The sequence below is a fragment of the Aulonocara stuartgranti genome (assembly GCF_965226115.1).
Source record: "Aulonocara stuartgranti genome assembly, chromosome: 7".
Lineage (NCBI taxonomy): Eukaryota > Metazoa > Chordata > Actinopteri > Cichliformes > Cichlidae > Aulonocara > Aulonocara stuartgranti.
Window position 1 is genome coordinate 44557180 of NC_138945.1, and position 17609 is coordinate 44574788.

The 17609-nt window shown below is 39.5% G+C and overlaps 1 protein-coding gene and 1 pseudogene across 2 annotated transcripts; both read left to right on the plus strand.

The window, feature by feature from the left end:
* Nucleotides 1-391: 391 nt before the first annotated feature.
* LOC309709644 (serine/threonine-protein kinase pim-3-like) lies at nt 392-6966 on the plus strand (annotated as a pseudogene). The gene is made up of 6 exons (XR_014280664.1): nt 392-1138; nt 1706-1815; nt 2873-2923; nt 4231-4594; nt 4840-5016; nt 5782-6966. The product of XR_014280664.1 is annotated as a serine/threonine-protein kinase pim-3-like (transcript).
* A 3074-nt stretch (nt 6967-10040) lies between these two features.
* ftsj1 (FtsJ RNA 2'-O-methyltransferase 1) lies at nt 10041-17527 on the plus strand. Its single transcript, XM_082541059.1, has 11 exons — nt 10041-10151; nt 10418-10555; nt 10860-10929; nt 12107-12227; nt 12320-12398; nt 12495-12547; nt 12622-12675; nt 13268-13370; nt 13715-13798; nt 15562-15665; nt 16928-17527. Exons 2-11 carry the CDS (start codon nt 10435-10437, stop codon nt 17099-17101), a joined length of 963 nt encoding a protein of 320 aa, XP_082397185.1. The 5' UTR covers nt 10041-10151; nt 10418-10434; the 3' UTR covers nt 17102-17527.
* The last annotated feature ends 82 nt before the right edge of the window (nt 17528-17609 follow it).

The window sequence follows — 17609 nt, forward strand, 5'->3', positions numbered from 1 at the left end:
TCTTGGAGTAGAGCACAAGAGCAGTGACTCACTCTTTAGAGTGGATCAGTTATTGCACAGGCTTTAAAATAGAAGCAGCTAAATATAGCAGAGAACAAATGATCGGGGTCACATTCATGTAGTGGACAGGACTGAAAGGGGTGAATACAGGGTTAGTGGTTGTTGCTGATACAAAATCAAAAAATCAGTTTGCCCCAAATTTACATTTGCTTTTTGATATAAAACAAATATGCCTTAAGAAATCTTTTTTTAGTACAATACTTTTATAACTTAAAATTGCTACTTTATGGTATTTAACAACAGTGGTCTTGATGGTCTACACATAACATGGACAATCAATGGTACAACAAAATTAAATCTTCACATTGACCCAAAAAGTAACATATGAGTAACTGGAGCTTCCAATAGCAAATCATCTCCATTACCAGTCTTTAGCGAATGGTTTGGAAAAAAACAAAACAAAAACGACATCATATTAACTTTCTCTCACATTGTCCAACCAACCTTATTACCATAAACAATAATATCATTTTAATTCAAATATTAAAATCATTGCATTTTAACATTATTTATTTATTTATTCGTTTATTGTTGGGGGAAGCGCTTTTTCGTTTTTGGTGTGCTGCAGCATTGCCGAGTGACCGTCTCCGAATCCCTGCACTAGTCGCGTAAAGAATAAACTAGGCCGTGGGTTTCTCATTGAATTACGACTACATTTTCAAGAAAATGACTTCACATTTACCTAAAACATGGGGCCCCTTTGTTTTTTATTCCATTTAAGTGTGTTCGTGTAGTTTTAATGCAGCAAGCTTTGTGGTACAATTTGGTGTGTCAGCGGGGGTCAGGCGGAAGGATTTTCTTGTATATACTGGCAGCAGCGTTATAGCGGAGCAACCTCAGACTTCGGGGTTTGCGCTCTGTGGACCACATCCGGAATGGATTTTAGGTTATGTTTATCTCTCCCGTGAGAGGAGCCGAGGACTGTTTTTTTTTTTTTTCCTGAGGATGTATAGCGCCAATAATTTCTCGGTGCGGTTGAATTATTCGGGAGAAGTCAGGAGCAGCATGCTGCTCTCTAAACTGGACACCCTCTCACACATGTCGTTCAGCATGGACCTGCCGGTGAAGCTCCTGCAAGGTAACAGCCTCGACTTCGCAGCTGTGTCCATTTCACGTCACTTTATTTTACCCGCCACGCTTCAAGTCTTAATCAGAAATGGATTATTCGAAGCCGGGATTTCGAATCGGGTTGGAAAATCTGGGTCATCTGATACAAAATACAGATTTTTCTGGACTTAGTTATTCATTTAGCTAACATGTGACTAAACTAAAATGAATTTATTATTATTATTATTATTTTAAGTATTGAAATCAACTCAGCCTGAATGGAGCTAGGACACCTTTACCCCAATCGGAGGGACTTAAACCACTTAAAGTTTCATATATCTGCCGAATACATGGCGATCATTGTTTAAATTAGGACATTTTCAGGCCAAGGACGGGACCATTTTGACATCTAGGTGTCTTGTATAACGTAAAGTGAGTTTTTGTCTTTGCTTTAAACGTTGCAAGTGTATTCGGTGATGTGTACGTTTGTGTCGACGATTACACGCAGTTCTAATCGCGGGACGTACTATGTTGGGGTTTATTTGCAAAGTTGACATGACTTTGATTAGCCCTGACTTTTCTTCCCTGTGCTCTGCAGCCAACGCAGAGAAGCAGTCGCTTGAGAAGCTGTACCGGCTGGGTCCGGTTCTCGGCAGTGGGGGATTCGGTACCGTTTACTCAGCTGTTCGCCTCGCTGATGGTTTGCCGGTAAGAACCGAGGGGCGGCTTTGTTTTGGTCGCAGCACATGGCCAACTCTCATTGTCAAGATGCCTTGTAGCAGACAGCTGAGTTTCCTGTTTGACCCTTCAAAATCAAGCCGTACTTGAATGTTCGAGTTTAAAAACAATAACTGACAATCCTACTTAAATATTTTGTATTAGGCCTCAAGGTTCTTGCATTAAAAAGGAAGACTGAATTTGAGACTAAATGAAAACAATTATCTCAAATACGAATTAATTGAATTGAAATAATGAATTGACAGTCATTAATTTTTCAGTCTTTGTTAATTTGGTCCAGTCTTTCAACAGCCAGAATGAAGAGGCATTGTTTTATTTAAGACCAGTGTCTACATGACTTGTAGTCTGCTCTGAACTTAAATCTTGTTGTTTTCTCCAGTAAATGTGTCACATTCATATGAATTCAATTAATCTAGGCTTTGTTTTTGTTTTTTTAATTGTTGTTTTCAATTACAGCATCTCCTTAGTCTGTTAAAAGTATTGGCTTCTCGCCTACATTATCATTACAATTTTCCATAGCTGTAATTTTATCTATCATCATTTTATTATGTAATTAACAAAAAATTGAAAATTCCGTTTCTTTTTGTCAGTTCGGAATAAAAAAAAAAAAACTTTTTCAGATGCTGCTTTTATTTAAAACCCACATCTGTCACTCTTACTTCCTCTTTTACTGCTATCAGCTGTGCAGCTTGACTCAGTGCTGGCATGCCTGGCTCATGTCTTTGTTGTCACAAAGAAAGCTGGTTATTAAACAAAAGTGCTTTACTCTCTGTTCCTTCTGCTAAATCTTTACTTATTGGAAGTAGGAATTTGACAATAATAGTTATTTTAATTACGGTGGGAAAATAAAGTTATTTCATAAATCAGGAACAACATTGTTAGACCAAAAGATTCATATTATCAGCATGCACAGATCTACCCTAAAGCTGCTGTATGATGGTTTGTATTTTAGTATAGAAAGAGAATTTATTCAGTTTTATTCTGAGGATATGTTTATAATATTTTGATGGTGTTTATTTACATGTAGGTGGCAGTGAAACATGTGAGCAAGGATCGGGTGACTGAGTGGGGTTCTCTGGTAAGGGCTGCCTGCATTTCTACTTGCAGTTTAACAGTTTTAATTGCCTTACTACCTGTTTTCTTACCACTTCAGCTTCTATTACTATGTGAAATTATCTTTCGTGTTCACAAATAGATGAATAAAATGAATATTAGGGGTGGGGGGAAAAAATCGATACTGTGTAGTATCGTGATATTTTGTTTGCTAATAATGTATCGATACAGGGACAGCAGAAATCGATATTTTGTTACAAAAAAAGTTTTTGTGGACTGGAACATGCTCCGACTTCAGAGCATGTTGATCCTTTTTCTGAGCAAGAATCCTGACATTCCTTCACTGTCCAAATGTGTTTAACTTTTTTTTTGGCAGCAATAAACATGACAGTTTACTTATTTTAATTTAAGACATGTTTTATTTTAATTAAGTTTAAAACTTTTTTATTTAATGTAAAATTATATTTTGTTTTAATTTACTTTCAAATTCTTCAGTTGCTGAAGAGGCTGCATAGGTTTCACAAATTGCATAGTTCAGAATAGCTATAATTGTGCCAGATGGTTGCATTCAGTTAAGTTGGACTAGACTGTAAAACAAACCGATCAGTTTGTCAACAATAAAACTGACTGAAATGAGAGAGAGACTGAGTGTGAGACTTTGATATTAGATAAAATGAATATTGATAGTTTACCTTTATGTACAGAATCTGAATATCGCAAAATATTTTAAAAAATTGCAATAATATCGTATCGTGCGTTAAGTATTGCGATAATATCGTATCGTGAGATGTATGGTGATTCCCACCTCTAATGAATATGTCTGGTCAATAACTAAGTCTAACTTTCTACTGCTGCTATGTATGGCCCATGAAGCTTCTTACTGTGCCCCCAGTTTCCTTGTGTTCTTTGCATGCTTTGGTATAGTTGCATGACTGGTTATCATTAGACAAAAAAGCCACTGTCAGAGTGCGTGTGCTTCTGTAGGATGAGGTGCTTGTTGCATGAATGCATTAAATGATTTAAAAATCAGGATATAGGTTTTGTTTACCTTAACTTTATAAACTGCTGTAACAAAGGAACATCACAACTGTTGGGACAAATAAAGTATATCTTGTCTTTATAATCATAAATTTTTTACCAAGCAAAACACCCCAAACACCTTAGTTCCTTGTTTTTGGATTTGTTTGGATTTCCAGCAACCTGTTGGTCCTCATGTGCCATTCTTCATAAAAACCCACATGATCGTCTTCCTCTTCTTTGCATACTTTTATCTGTATTTAACTTGATGTAATTTAAAGGACGACATCCTGATTATTTAAATTGCTCTCTCAGTCCGGAGCTTTAATTCCTTTAGAGATTGTGCTGCTGAAGAAAGTGAGTGGGACCTTTGCTGGCGTGGTGCAGCTCTTGGATTGGTGGGAGCAGGCGGATGGCTGGTTTATAGCGATGGAGCATCCCAAGCCATGTCAGGACCTGTTTGATTACATCACAGAGCGTGGCGCTCTTGATGAGGAGGCAGCACGTGGCTTCTTCCTGCAGGTACTGGAGGCCATACGTCACTGCTATGCCTGTGGCGTTGTCCACCGTGATATTAAGGACGAGAACCTGCTGGTGGACCTGAGGACCGAGCAGGTCAAACTCATTGACTTTGGCTCAGGGGCTGTTCTTAAAGACACTGTCTACACAGAGTTTGATGGTGAGTCCAAATGTCCCATTATCTGTCACTGTTTTTGTGTCTGTCACTATTTTGTGCTCCCACCCACACATCCCCCACTCACACACACAAAATTACTATTTAGAGATGGATCATTATGCTCAGAAAGTTGCCTTCATTGATGAGGAGGACATGTTCCTGACTCTATAGGCAGCCAGGAGTTGCAGCTGGAGCCATTGCTTGGCTTTAAAATGCCTGATGCTTTTCTGTATTTGTCCTCCCTGCAGGGACACGAGTATACAGTCCTCCAGAGTGGATCCGATTCCATCGATACTATGGGCGACCAGCCACCGTCTGGTCACTCGGTGTGCTGCTGTATGACATGGTGTGTGGCGACATCCCCTTTGAACATGACGAGGAGATCCTAACGGGACAGATCTAGTTCAGGCGGAAAGTCTCCTCGGGTCAGTCTACCCAGTGATAGAAATTGTCTATTGTCTCCGTTCCTGTTTTGCAGCATTGGCATTTTTAGTGGCAAAGGGGGTGGGAAAACTGACCAATGAACTGACATCATACACACAAATGCTCACAAGCATGAAGCATGAAAGAGGCTATCCTGGGCTCTGTTTCATGAAACAACTTCATCCACTCTGAGTTGATTGACTCTATTTACTAACACACTGTGCCAGTGCAAGCTGGATTATGGCAGAAAAAGAAGTGCCAGTATTTACAAAGACAGTGCAATGACAAGATTGTGTATAAGAGCTGGAAACTCAGATTGTTGTGACTCACCCTATTGCAGGGGTCTCAGTTCTTGAGGGCCGGTCACCCTGTTGCAACACACCTGAATAAAATTAGGTCATTAGCAAGAGCATAGAACTGCATGCTGAAGTGTCAACCCCTAACCCTACTCAAGTAAATTTAAGTTAATGTAAGTGTTTGGAAAAATGTACTTCTAAAAATACTTTTGCACCATGTTCATTCACTCATGAGCTGCTGTAAGATGAATCAAATGGCTGAATTGCCACCTCAGCATGCACTCAAGTTCTACAGTCTTGCTAATGACCTACTAATTGTCTTCAGGTGTGCTGCAATAGGGACACATGGAAAAGTTTCAGGACAGCGGCTCTCAAGGACTGGAGTTTGAGACCCCTGATATAAATGATTGGTCATTGGTCAGTGTGTTGTGCCTCAAGCTTTTGTACTAGTAGTTTATCTTTCTGTTGCAGAGTGCCAGCAGCTGATTGGCTGGTGTTTGTGCCAGCAGCCGTCCGACCGGCCAACCCTGGAGCAGATCTTCCTCCACCCTTGGTTGATGGGCAGCAGGGCTCAGCGAACAGACGAGGCAGCCATCACACTTCATGCTGTCAAAGATAACACCTCCTGCTCCTTCTTGAATCCATCTTCCTCCTACTCCCCTCCCAACCAGTAGAATCTCATGGTGGGCATGGTTTGGACTTGACTGACAGCTGTTCTTCAGTGTCTATGACATGTCGGTGGGAGTTGTTCACAGTTGTGGATGAAGTTTGCTGCTGTGGCGCAGCTTTGTGCTGCGTTAAAAGTGCCTTGAATTTGTTTATTTAAAGCTGCTATGGGGAAAGTGTCATTCATTGGCAAAAACCAGACTGCAAAGGGAGAGAATCTCTAGACCAGGGCTGCCCAATCCCAGTCCTCAAGAGCTACTATCCTGCAGCTTTTAGATGCATCCCTACTCCAACACAGCTGAATCAAATGGTTTGATTACCTCTTCAGCATGCCATCATGTTTGGTAAAGGCCTTATAACAAGCCATTCATTTGATTCGGGTGTGTGGGAACAAGGATGCATCTAAAAGCTGCAGGACGGTAGCTCTCGAGGACCGGGATTGGGCACCCCTGCTCTAGACGTTGAAAATGAAAACATTTTTGAACATCTGGTTAAATTCTGCTGTGTGCAGCCACATCAGGGCAATGGAACATCTAATCGTCTGTAAGGCTGCAGGGGATTTTAAGTCTTCCAGATATATTTAGTTAGTCTGCAATGTAACACTTTTTTGTTTGTTTGTTTTTTGTTTCTTGTTTCTATGGTTAAACAATCATCTGGACAGTCGGTTTTTTAGTTGATTGGGTTTTTTTTCTCGCAGGGCTGATTTTACTTAAAATGTGTCCACATCCAGTGTGCTTGACAGGGAATACCTGCAGTCAACCTCATCTGTTTGTCAGGGTATAAGATGCACAGTCAATGCAAATATTGTGTTTTTTATTTTGAAAACATGCATTTTTGTTATATGTATATACTTTTGTATGCATTTATTGTATTTTGTTATCTTCTTTATTGTTTTTTAAAATATTTTATTTGTTGACATTTTGAAATGTAGAATCCTGGCAGGAAAGGTTTCTTCATGGACATTATTCCAATTAAACTTTTTTTTATATATATATTTTTATATAGAAGCAGATAATATTGGTCTCAATTCTTTTCACTATACTACACAGCTTTTCCCTGTCACAGCTGCCACCACCAGTACTCTGACTCAGTCTTTCTCTATTAATAGCTGTCAATCAGGGTCAAGGCCCTCATAATGTAGGTATGATCAGCTTTGAAGAGCAGAACTGTCTACAGGAACATTTATGGCAAGCCAAATATAATAAGTTTGTTTAATACTCTACACACAAGCGTGACGGCCAGCAGTAATGTTGGCCACTCATGTAGGTTATGTTGTACGGCTCTGCAGAAACATGTAGTCATGTAAAAATATGGCAACTGTTTTACTTTGCGTGCTGGAAAGCTAAAAGTTGACAACTGCCAGACAGGTGCCAATCTCTCCTTCACATGGTTAATTTTTATGTGACTGAATAACAAATAGGTAAAGGTTAAAAACACTTTTTTAACTTAAAGAAATCCTACACAGTCCTACTCTGTGCAAACCAGGATTTGCATGTAGCCGGAGTTTACCATTGCCTGGTATATACCCTCTTAGTATGTTACTGGACTGCAGTATGTCTCTCCTGAACCAGGGGAAGTTGTCGGAGGGCTGGTGCCGTGGAACATCATGAGGATGTGTCCATGCTGCCCGCATCTCCAGCACTTCTGCCCTGACAATTGCACGGCTTCTGAACAGCTGGGCACAGTTTCTGTGGCTGCCGGGAATTGTGGAGAGACAATGCATTTAATCAAAGGAAATGGCTGCTGCTCAGCAGAACCTTGAGAAACCTTGTTAAGGCCAGGTCTGCCTGACTTCCTGCCGCTGGCCTCGGCTGCTCCCGCGATGGAGCTAGCCGCACTGCTGGATGGTCCTCAGCCAGGGTCACGGCAATCTCAAGGCTCGAGGACCGGTGACAGCGGATTCACTTTGCTGTCCCAGCCAGGAGCCCCTCCATGGATTGCTCCAGAACCACCATGTTCAGCACGAAAACTTCTCGCGGGGAAGGGTCAGGCTGCAGCCACCTGGCCACAACATCATGCACCTACCTAGCTAAGGCAAAGGGCCAGTCCCCCATCTGACAAGAGACCCAGCAAGTCTAGGATTGCCACTGGACTGCATCAAATGATGTACATGCTGTAATTTGGAGGCTGAGGGCTGTGGAACATCTGTTTCATTTGTTAAAAAAAGATCTAAAGTAAAGCGTAAAAATTCATCTTTACGTTTTCTTCCTTGAAGGCTTTATGAGTTTTTGTACATGTGCGTCTGTGTGTTTAAGTGTGCAAGTAAATGAGTGAGTTTGTTTCTGCAAGCCTTTAAAGTGAAATGTGGTGGCTGCAATGTTGAGAAGCAAGTATATTAGCATTCTGAAGTTTGCCCTGTGCTTTGATGCAAAGTTCTTGTGTTGAGGGTATGTTGGTGTACATGTTAATCAATATTAACAATAATTCAGTGTCCAAGTTCAAATCCCTCAGGTCAGTGGCTCAGTTTTACTGGCCCATGTACATTTTTATTGGCTTGGGATTTTTAATTTTTTTTAGAAAAAATATTTTTAAATATTAACGCAATTTAATCGAGTCAGTATTTTATAATATTTCACTTTCAGTCTGAAAAATGTTATGAAACTACAAACCTATAACAACTCCGGTCACAAGACTGAGGCAGTTAAGTGTGTTCTTCTGTCATGCAGACAATCCATGAGAATAAGGAAAGAAATGATGGAAACTGAGTCAAGGACATAATGTACAACGTAGAAGTGGCGTACAGTGATTTAGTAAGGGCAGCACTATTCAGTTTTCCTCAGAGGTAGCAAAAGTGCAGACATTCTGTACTTAAGTAGAAGTACAGATACTTATGTTATAAATACTGTAAAAGTTAAAGTACTGATTTTACTTCTTTACTCAATGAAAAGTGAAAAAGTGCAGCCTCTGAAATGTACTCAAAGTAAGAAAGTAAAAAGTAGTCTTTTAAGGCCATTTGCAGGCTACGAGTTATTACTGTGCAAAGCCAACTGAATCCTGTATTAATATGATAAAATTATATTAGTACAAAGGAATATAAACTTTCAGTCCTAATATGCTTTATGCTAAACAGTATAAAACTGGTATGAAGGTGGAATTCAGTGAATGAATCTACGTGTCGTCACCAAAAATGTAAAATAATTTCCAATTCCCTTCATTTAACCTACCCATGACCAAGAACATCACAGCTTCTGTGCACCAGTCCGACACAGTACAGCAAACCAACCTGTTTATCCTGCATTAAACTGCACAGTATTTTCATGCAACCTTTCAATAATACAAAGTTACTAAGCTATACCTCAGTTTGTTTTGCAGGATGTTTCACAATATGAAACATCCTGCAAAACAATGTCATATACAGAGCAAATATCTTATTTTTAAAAATGAGGATTTACATGTTAGCTTTAAATTTCCCCCTCATCAAATCCCACTGGCTAGGCCTTAATTTTAAATACAACTTCTCTTCTTCCTATCCTGTCCTGACTTTCTTATCTTTTTCCACCTCTGAGTAAAGTTAAGTGTAGCAGCAGATACACCTTTAGCTAGCAGACACACTGTGTGAGAAACAAACAGTCTGTGTCTTTGTTGAGCTGACATAAACCTTACATTTGAAAATACTTACACTTACAAAATGTTACCCCCTTTGTACATGCTTCTCTTCTGTAGAGCTAGGTAGATGCTGAAGTACGCTAACCCCTGGTGATTGACACACCATTAGGACTATCTTTCATGTTTTACTGTGTTGGCTCAAATCGGTTTAATGTTTGAAGGCCCGCTGTGGCATGAAATTAAAAATCACTTCAAATATGTTAAACCGAAAGTAGTCTATTTTGAAAATGAAAGGAGTGGGAAGTACAGATATTTATGTGAAAATGTAGGAGGAAAAGTAACGTTTTCAGAAAAATAAATACTCAAGTACAATTTTCAGGTATCTATACTTTACTTAAGTACATTAACGAAATATTTGTACTTCGTTACTTCCCACCTCTGGCGACATAAGAGGATCAAGAAGCAAAATGATTGGCTAGTGACCTTAAATGATTCGACAATCCTACAGGAGGCAGTAATGCACTATCCTGGATGCGAATTGCCGTTAAACACCAAAGAAGAAGAAGAGGCGGAAGGACGAAAAGAAGAAGAGCCTTTTCACAGTCGACAACAGCAAAGCCCACGTGAAAGTAAGTGAGTCTGGATGTCATGAACCAGTCTTTGTGTTTTTACGTGTTTTGTGTAGTATGAACTTGAATTTAATTCACACAAAGACGCTTACCTACCTTCAAACAACAAGGACGGACAGCCATGCAGCGGGTCTTCTCCTGTAGTAACCGAAATCCAAATGCAACAATACTCAAGAAATACAGCCTGTGTTATACAGACAGCTTCCATTATAGAGATAATAACTCTAAAAGAATAGGGGCCATTGTGACTGTGTGTTTTCCTTCAGAGGGGTCATAGGTCAATATGGGTCGGTCCTCCAAAGACAAACGAGACATTTACTATCGACTGGCCAAAGAGGAGGGCTGGAGAGCGAGGAGCGCCTTCAAGCTGCTGCAGCTCGATCAAGAGTTCAACTTGTTCACAGGTGAGACCCATAGGTCACCTGAGAAAGACTTTTATCAATAGTTTAGTATATGTATAATATGTAGAAAAGGGGTTCTTTAGAAAACCCTGATGTGACTTTTTCATGATATAAAATGATTTAGTATTGAGATGTTTTGTCATGAGCTTATAGGGCATACATTCTTACAAACCTTCTAATGTGGCTAAATTAAAATAATTCTGTAAAGAATAGTGGGCCAAAATTTCTCCACAGTGACATGAAAAACTCACTGCCAGCCCTTGTACTATTGTGTCTGTTGATAAATGTCTGTTTTCTTCTTTTTTAGGTGTAAACAGAGCAGTGGATCTCTGTGCAGCCCCTGGAAGTTGGAGTCAGGTTCTCAGCCGGAAACTCAGGTAACATGTTACTTATTTTAATATGCCAACATATAGTGAACATATCCTAGCTGAGCAAAAATGATTTGCATGGCTGCAGTATATTACACTTTTATACAACAAATCTTTTTTTTTAGAAATATACCATTAAAGAAATAACATGGGCCTTAGAGTTGAACTCTTATCCTATTCCTCTTTTTATAGCATATGCAACTGCTGCAGGGGTGTATTCTCATATTTATATGGTGTTTTCACAACTGCGGTGTTTAATCCATTTCAATTGAACTCCCGGTTCATTTTCCTACCTGGTGCAGTTCATTTGTGCAAGTGTGAACACAGTATTCGTAATGAGATGTGAACCAAAACAACCCCACCAAGACAATTTGGAGGAGGTGGTCTCAGTACCATTACAAATAAACTCCAGAGCAGTTTGTTTATGTGTCAACCTGATCCAACTACGTCACGAGTTTGAGCTATAAAAAACCCCACCCCATAGCCATCCATGTATGCTTGTTTTCTCAGTGCAGAAAGGTACTATAGATGTGCAAAGGTCTGTACGGGCTAGCAACAAGCTCTGAAATGAAAGTAAATTCTGTGTTCTCCAATAAACCAGAACACAGCACCTTCTTCCTGTATTTACTTTTGTTGCACTTGCCCCAGACACATCTGGCTAATGAGCTGACTGAACATTCTCATGTGGTTTATAGTGACGCATTTTAGATCTTCCTCAGTATGAAAACAAACTAACCCACAGGAAAAAGCTACAAGTTTACAAACTCATCAACTGATTTGGATCAAATTAACAAACTATAGGTATGAAAACACCTATAGGATTAAAAAAGGTGTTGGAAATACCAGAATATCATGCTAAGAATAACACACCATCCTTATGCTGCTCTTGTTGTTTCTGCACCAAGTGACCCCTAGACTGGCATCAGCTGTGGTTGTCTTTAAATCTAATCTGAACACATTTATTAAGCTTTCAACGCCTAATCTCTGGGACTGTGGATGGAGGACAGTTTGTTGCTGTGATATTTTATGTAAATTGTGTGAATATGTGTTTAAATGAATTTTTTGGAGCTGCTTTATTTCTATTATAAAGTATTTGGATTATGATATGTGATATATTCATAAAATGTGTCTACTTACTAAAAAACTATTCTGTGCATTTTGTTTGTTTGATTGTTTTTATTAAAAGAGGGTGTGCGGAGAAAGCTGAAAAGGGTGAGAGCGGTGAGGAAGTGAAGATTGTGGCAGTGGACCTTCAGGCCATGGCTCCTCTGCCCGGAGTTACTCAAATCCAGGGAGACATCACCAAGGTAGGGACATAAGCACAATGATGTCAGTAATCACAGTAACTCAACTCGTAGGCGTGGAGGAGTGAAGACCTATGTCAATGTCTTTCTCCTAGGTGTCAACAGCTCAGGAAATAATTCGCCACTTTGAGGGTCACCCGGCCGACCTTGTAGTGTGTGACGGAGCTCCAGATGGTGAGAGGCTTGCTTTCTGTCTGACGTCGTTGGTTCTTAAGTCTCCTCTGTCCCCCTCTTGTTGTTCTTATTCTATTTCTTATGTTCTTTTCTTAGTAACTGGACTCCACGATGTGGATGAATACATCCAGGCTCAGCTCCTGTTAGCTGTGAGTACAGAGATGTGTTTGATTGCACTGTCAGATTTCTTGTGATGTCACGCTAACAGCTGTTTGTTTCTTAGGCTTTGAACATTACCACACATGTCCTGAAGCCTGGAGGAACGTTTGTGGCTAAGGTGAGCTCAGGATTTGTGGTAATTCATAAATGTACACTTATAACATTTGATGTTAAATAAATGAGTCCTGTCTGCCAGAGAGGTGACAGTCATTTAAAATCCATCCACCCATTCTCTTAAAGTCTCATGGACACTTCCCGTCCTTCTTTTCCTGCTGTCATTTATGACAGACGAACTGTCAAGCTATTGCCACAGCAGTAGTAGTGCTGTAATGCAACAATAGTGACAGAGTATTATATGTCAAATGTATATATCAAAAGTATTGTACATCAAATGTGAGCACTAAAGCATCCAAGGTCCCATGAAATTTTAAGTATAACATAAGTGCATAACTTTTTGGTTTACTTAACAAGAAGTAAAACTTAGCTAAACTAACCAAACCTTGGAACTCTTCAGGAGGCGGCACAATAATGTTGCACGCTAAAACTGAATTTGAAAAATATTTTCTACCTGGGTTTGGTTGGCTTTCTTACACAGCTGCGTAAAACCTTCCTTTTCCACCATTTGAATTAGCCCTGTTGTGGGTCCTGGGTTTCATGTCTCTTGTCAGATTGGCCTGTAATGACAGCCGGGCTTTTACTCTCTCTGACAGATTTTCAGAGGTAAAGATGTGACACTGCTGTACTCCCAGCTGAAGCTCTTCTTCGATGGTGTGACCTGCACCAAGCCTCGCAGCAGCAGGAACTCCAGCATCGGTGAGCCACCACAGTCATAACCCACTCGCATGGATCTAATAGAAGGAAAATCTCATCTCCATTTCATTTATTTATTTTATTATGAAATCCAAAGCAAAGAAATTTATATTTGCTGTGGATTTTATTACATGTTTCAGCAGCACTCACACACAGGCGGTGGGCTACACAAAATCTTATACTAATAATGAATGGCTGCCTGGTCTTATAAAATCGTTTGGAGATTCTCTCTGAGGAACTTTCTAATCCAGTATCCATTGTTTGATTTTACACACCCATTCCCATCTCAAACATTTGAATGACCTCTGTTGACATACTGCGTGAATGATCTGTCTTTCTGTGTACAGAGGCCTTCGTGGTCTGTCAGAATTACTCTCCTCCCAAAGGCTACATCCCCAACATGTCTAATCCTCTGCTGGATCACTCCTATGGTAATTATCAATCATTTAACCACATAAGTCTTTACTTTGCTATCTGAACTGGATCAGGAAACTGTACTTGGGTCAGAATTATCACCCTGTTCTATGTGTTCAAACTAGTCATTGAAAAAATGTAAACCAAGTCTAAATAATAGTTTTCTCATGTTTTCAACCATGTAGTTTTAGTTGCAAGACAATAAGTTGTCTTAAAATTTACAGACGTAAATTACTAAGTGTGTAACATACATTGTATTGCCAAAAGTATTAGTTCATTTGCCTTTACACACATATGAACTAGACTGACATCCTATTCTTAATCCATAGTGTTTAATATATTGGTGGGCAACCCTTTGCAGCTATCACAGCTTTTGACTCTTCTTGGAAAGTTTTCTACAATGTTTAGGAGTGTATTTATATTTTTAGAAGCACATTTGTGAGGTCAGACACTGATGTTGGATGAAAAAGGCCTGGCTCACAGTGTCCACTCTAATTCATCCTAAAGATGTTCTATTAGGTTGAGGCCAGAACTCAGTCAAATTGTTCTACACCAAACTCTTTCATCCATCCCTTTATGGACCTTGTTTTGTGCACTTGTGTACAGTCATGGTGCAACAGGAAAATACCATTCCCAAACTGTTTCCACAAAGTTGGGAGTATGAAATTGTCCAAAATGTCTTGGTATGCTGAAGCATTAAGAGTTTCTCTCATTGAAACAAATGGGCTGAGCCCAAGTCTTGAAAAACAACCCCACACCATAATCCCCCCTCTACTTTATACTTGGCACTCTGCAGTAAGAAAAGTACCGTTCCCATGGCAACCGCCAAACCCAGACTTCTCCATCAGATGGAGAAGTGTGATTTGTCACTTCAAGAGACACCTCTGCACTGATCCAGTGAGTCCAGTGATGACATGCATTGTGCTTGGTGATGTAAAGCTTGGGTGCAGCTGCTCAGACATGCAAACCCATTCCATGAAACACTATTCACTGTTTATGAACTAATCTGAAGGCTACATGACGTTTAGAGGTCTGTAGCAAAAGTTGGCGACCATTGCGTACTATGCACCTCAGTATCAGCTGACCCTGCTCTGTCATTTTACATGGCCACTACTTCATGGCTGTCCTTCCCAATCGTTTCCACTAGTTGGTATAACACCACTAACAGTTGACTGTGGAATATTTAGTAGTGAGGAAATTTCACCACTGGACTTCCATCCTATCATGTAACACGCTGGAATTCACTGAGCTCCTCAGAGCGAGACGTTCCTTCAAACATGTTTGTAGAAGCAGTCTGCATGCCTAGGAGCTTGATTTTATACACTTGTGACCATGGAGTTGGTTGGAACACTTGAATTAAATTATTTGGATGAGTGAGTGAATGCTTTTGGCAAAATAGTGTATGCTAACAATAATTTTGTGGCCACATTTGGTAATTCTTTTAAAAAATACCCTGTGGAGTTTTCTTGCACATAAGCAAAAGTTATATTTAGTAAGTTTTATTCAAAGCTAAAGTTTAAATACTACATTTTTTGCATCTGTAGGTCCTGCCACGTGTTTCTTTTTCCTTGCTTTTTCCTTTTTTCCTTGCTTGCACATTAAGCCAACACAAGCTAGATACCAAACCATGGTGTATTGCATGAACAGAACCTCAGACTGTGCAGCACTGCATTACACATCTTTTGCTTCTTCCTTTGAATGTTGAATTAACTTTTGCATAGTCTCTTTCTGCAGCATAAATTCACACCTATAAGTTTCTCTTCTGGTCTCTGTGCTTAAGATGTGGATTTTAACCAGTTAGAAGGTCCAAACCGTGTCATTGTCCCATTCCTGGCGTGTGGTGACCTCAGTGCCTTTGACTCTGACAGAACCTACCCTTTGCAGGTGAGCTGCTTTATCCTCTTGATCCTGATACAGAGTCAAACTTGCCAACCAAACTTAAAGTAGACATGAAACCGTATGTGTATAAAGGTTAATTTACACCATGGAGCCCTGCTCTCAAAAACTGACAGATATAACTCCGTCTGTGAAGCTGTATTTAAGATAGAAGTGCTTACAGATTTTATAACATGTTTAGCGCCATCTTGTGCCAGTACGGAACGTGTCATCACTGGTTGGTTGGGGCTAATAGACACATTAGTTTGTGTTAGCTAACTAGTGACAGAACTGATAAATCTGTGGAAAGCACTAAACTACACTAAAACTAAAAATCAGTCTAAAGGGGGAGGGGGGTCACTTTTGTGCTGTCTCTGGCTGCAACAATGAGTTTTATGTTAAAACTGAGGATATACTGTCCACTTTCACTCTGTTTCTTAAGCAATCAGTGGTTTGTTATTGTTTTGCTAGCTAATTGTGACACGGGGAAATCCAGCTGTTAGCTGTAATGTTCAGGTTTGTAAAGCACTTTATAAATGAGAACTGTGTGGAAGAGAGTGTGCTTGAGCCAGGTGACAGGTGGTTCACCAGCCCAACAAGCTGGAGTCAGAAGTTGATATTTCCTCCTCTGGCCGAGTGTACTGAGTGGGGAAATCAGCAGATGCAATAAGCTCTATTTTATGCAATAAAATCTCTTTTCTCAAGCACGCCCAGACAGTTTACAACATAGCAGCACGCTACATGCACATCACACCACAAACGTAACTATGTTTCTTACCGAAGCACGATCGGGAATCCCATCAGCACGTCTGCAGGGAAAGTAGGTCAATGTGTATACTGACAGAAGATGACATTAAACATGTTTTAAAAACTTACTTTTTTTAGCAGAGCTCCATGGTGTAAATTAGTCTTTATATGTGTAGTGTTTCATGTCCACTTTAATTAATGTATTTTGAAAAAATTTTCTGTTTGAGTGTAATTTTTAATTAAACTTTTGTTTTTCTTGTGATGTCTTGGTTATCCCTTGCTTTATATTTTTTTCACTCTAATATGGAATGCATAATTATTCCAATATCTTAATACTGAATTTTAATGGTTTAGTAATAAATGAGTGAAATATAATAGGGGGTGCAGTTTTGCTTGACTCACCGTTCAAAAATAATCCTTATTTACCTACATACATAAATGCTGTTGAACAAATTGTCCAAAGAAATTAATGTATTTTTCTCTTTGCTGTCTTTGTGTCCTGGCTGTTTCTTGCCTTTCCTCAGCTTGATGCTGGTAAAGAGTACCAGTATACGCCCCCTGCTCAGCCACCCATACGTCCCCCATACCAGCAGGCCTGCCATCTCCGCAAAAAGAACCTGCTGTCCAGAGAGGATGCTCCATCAGTCTGTCCCACCCAGAGCCAAGATGAGCCAGAGCCAAACGCTGAATCAACCTGATCCAAATCAGTTATGCTCTTGGTGGTTTGAAGAAAAAAAACAAACAAAAAACAAAATCGGCCAACACCCGGATACGGTGGATAGTTACTATTAAAAGAACTCTTTCCTGACAGATGAGAAGATGGCTAACAGTTTAATTTCTATGAGGCCTGTAGTGGCATGTCTATCAACAAAGACACAGGAGGCTGTTTTGAATGTTTTTTCTAAGCAGAGATGTATGTTTTTATTTGTTTGTATTTTGATGCAAAATTCTTTGAAACAAATGTTTTTATCCATTACTTTTAAATTGAGAAAAATATTATTTTAAGCCAAACCAGGCACAGTCAATGTTATGTTATTTTTTCCATGACTAATAATTGTTCAGTTGTCACACTATAATAAAATTGTATTTAAAAAAAAAAGTGAAATAAAAGCACTCACTATGGTGATGTTTAGTATTTAATAATGCCACTCTTGCCAATAACCCCAAGGATTATCTACTTGGAACAGTAATAGTTTTAAAATATAT

What these genes read in the sequence shown, in the direction of transcription:
- ftsj1 (XM_082541059.1), top strand. Translation starts at nt 10,435, where the DNA reads ATGGGTCGGTCCTCCAAAGACAAACGAGACATTTACTATCGACTGGCC. An exon ending in GTTCTCAGCCGGAAACTCAG is followed by an intron (nt 10,930 to 12,106) that starts GTAACATGTTAC and finishes TTTTATTAAAAG; the next exon opens with AGGGTGTGCGGAGAAAGCTG. An exon ending in TCCAGGGAGACATCACCAAG is followed by an intron (nt 12,228 to 12,319) that starts GTAGGGACATAA and finishes TCTTTCTCCTAG; the next exon opens with GTGTCAACAGCTCAGGAAAT.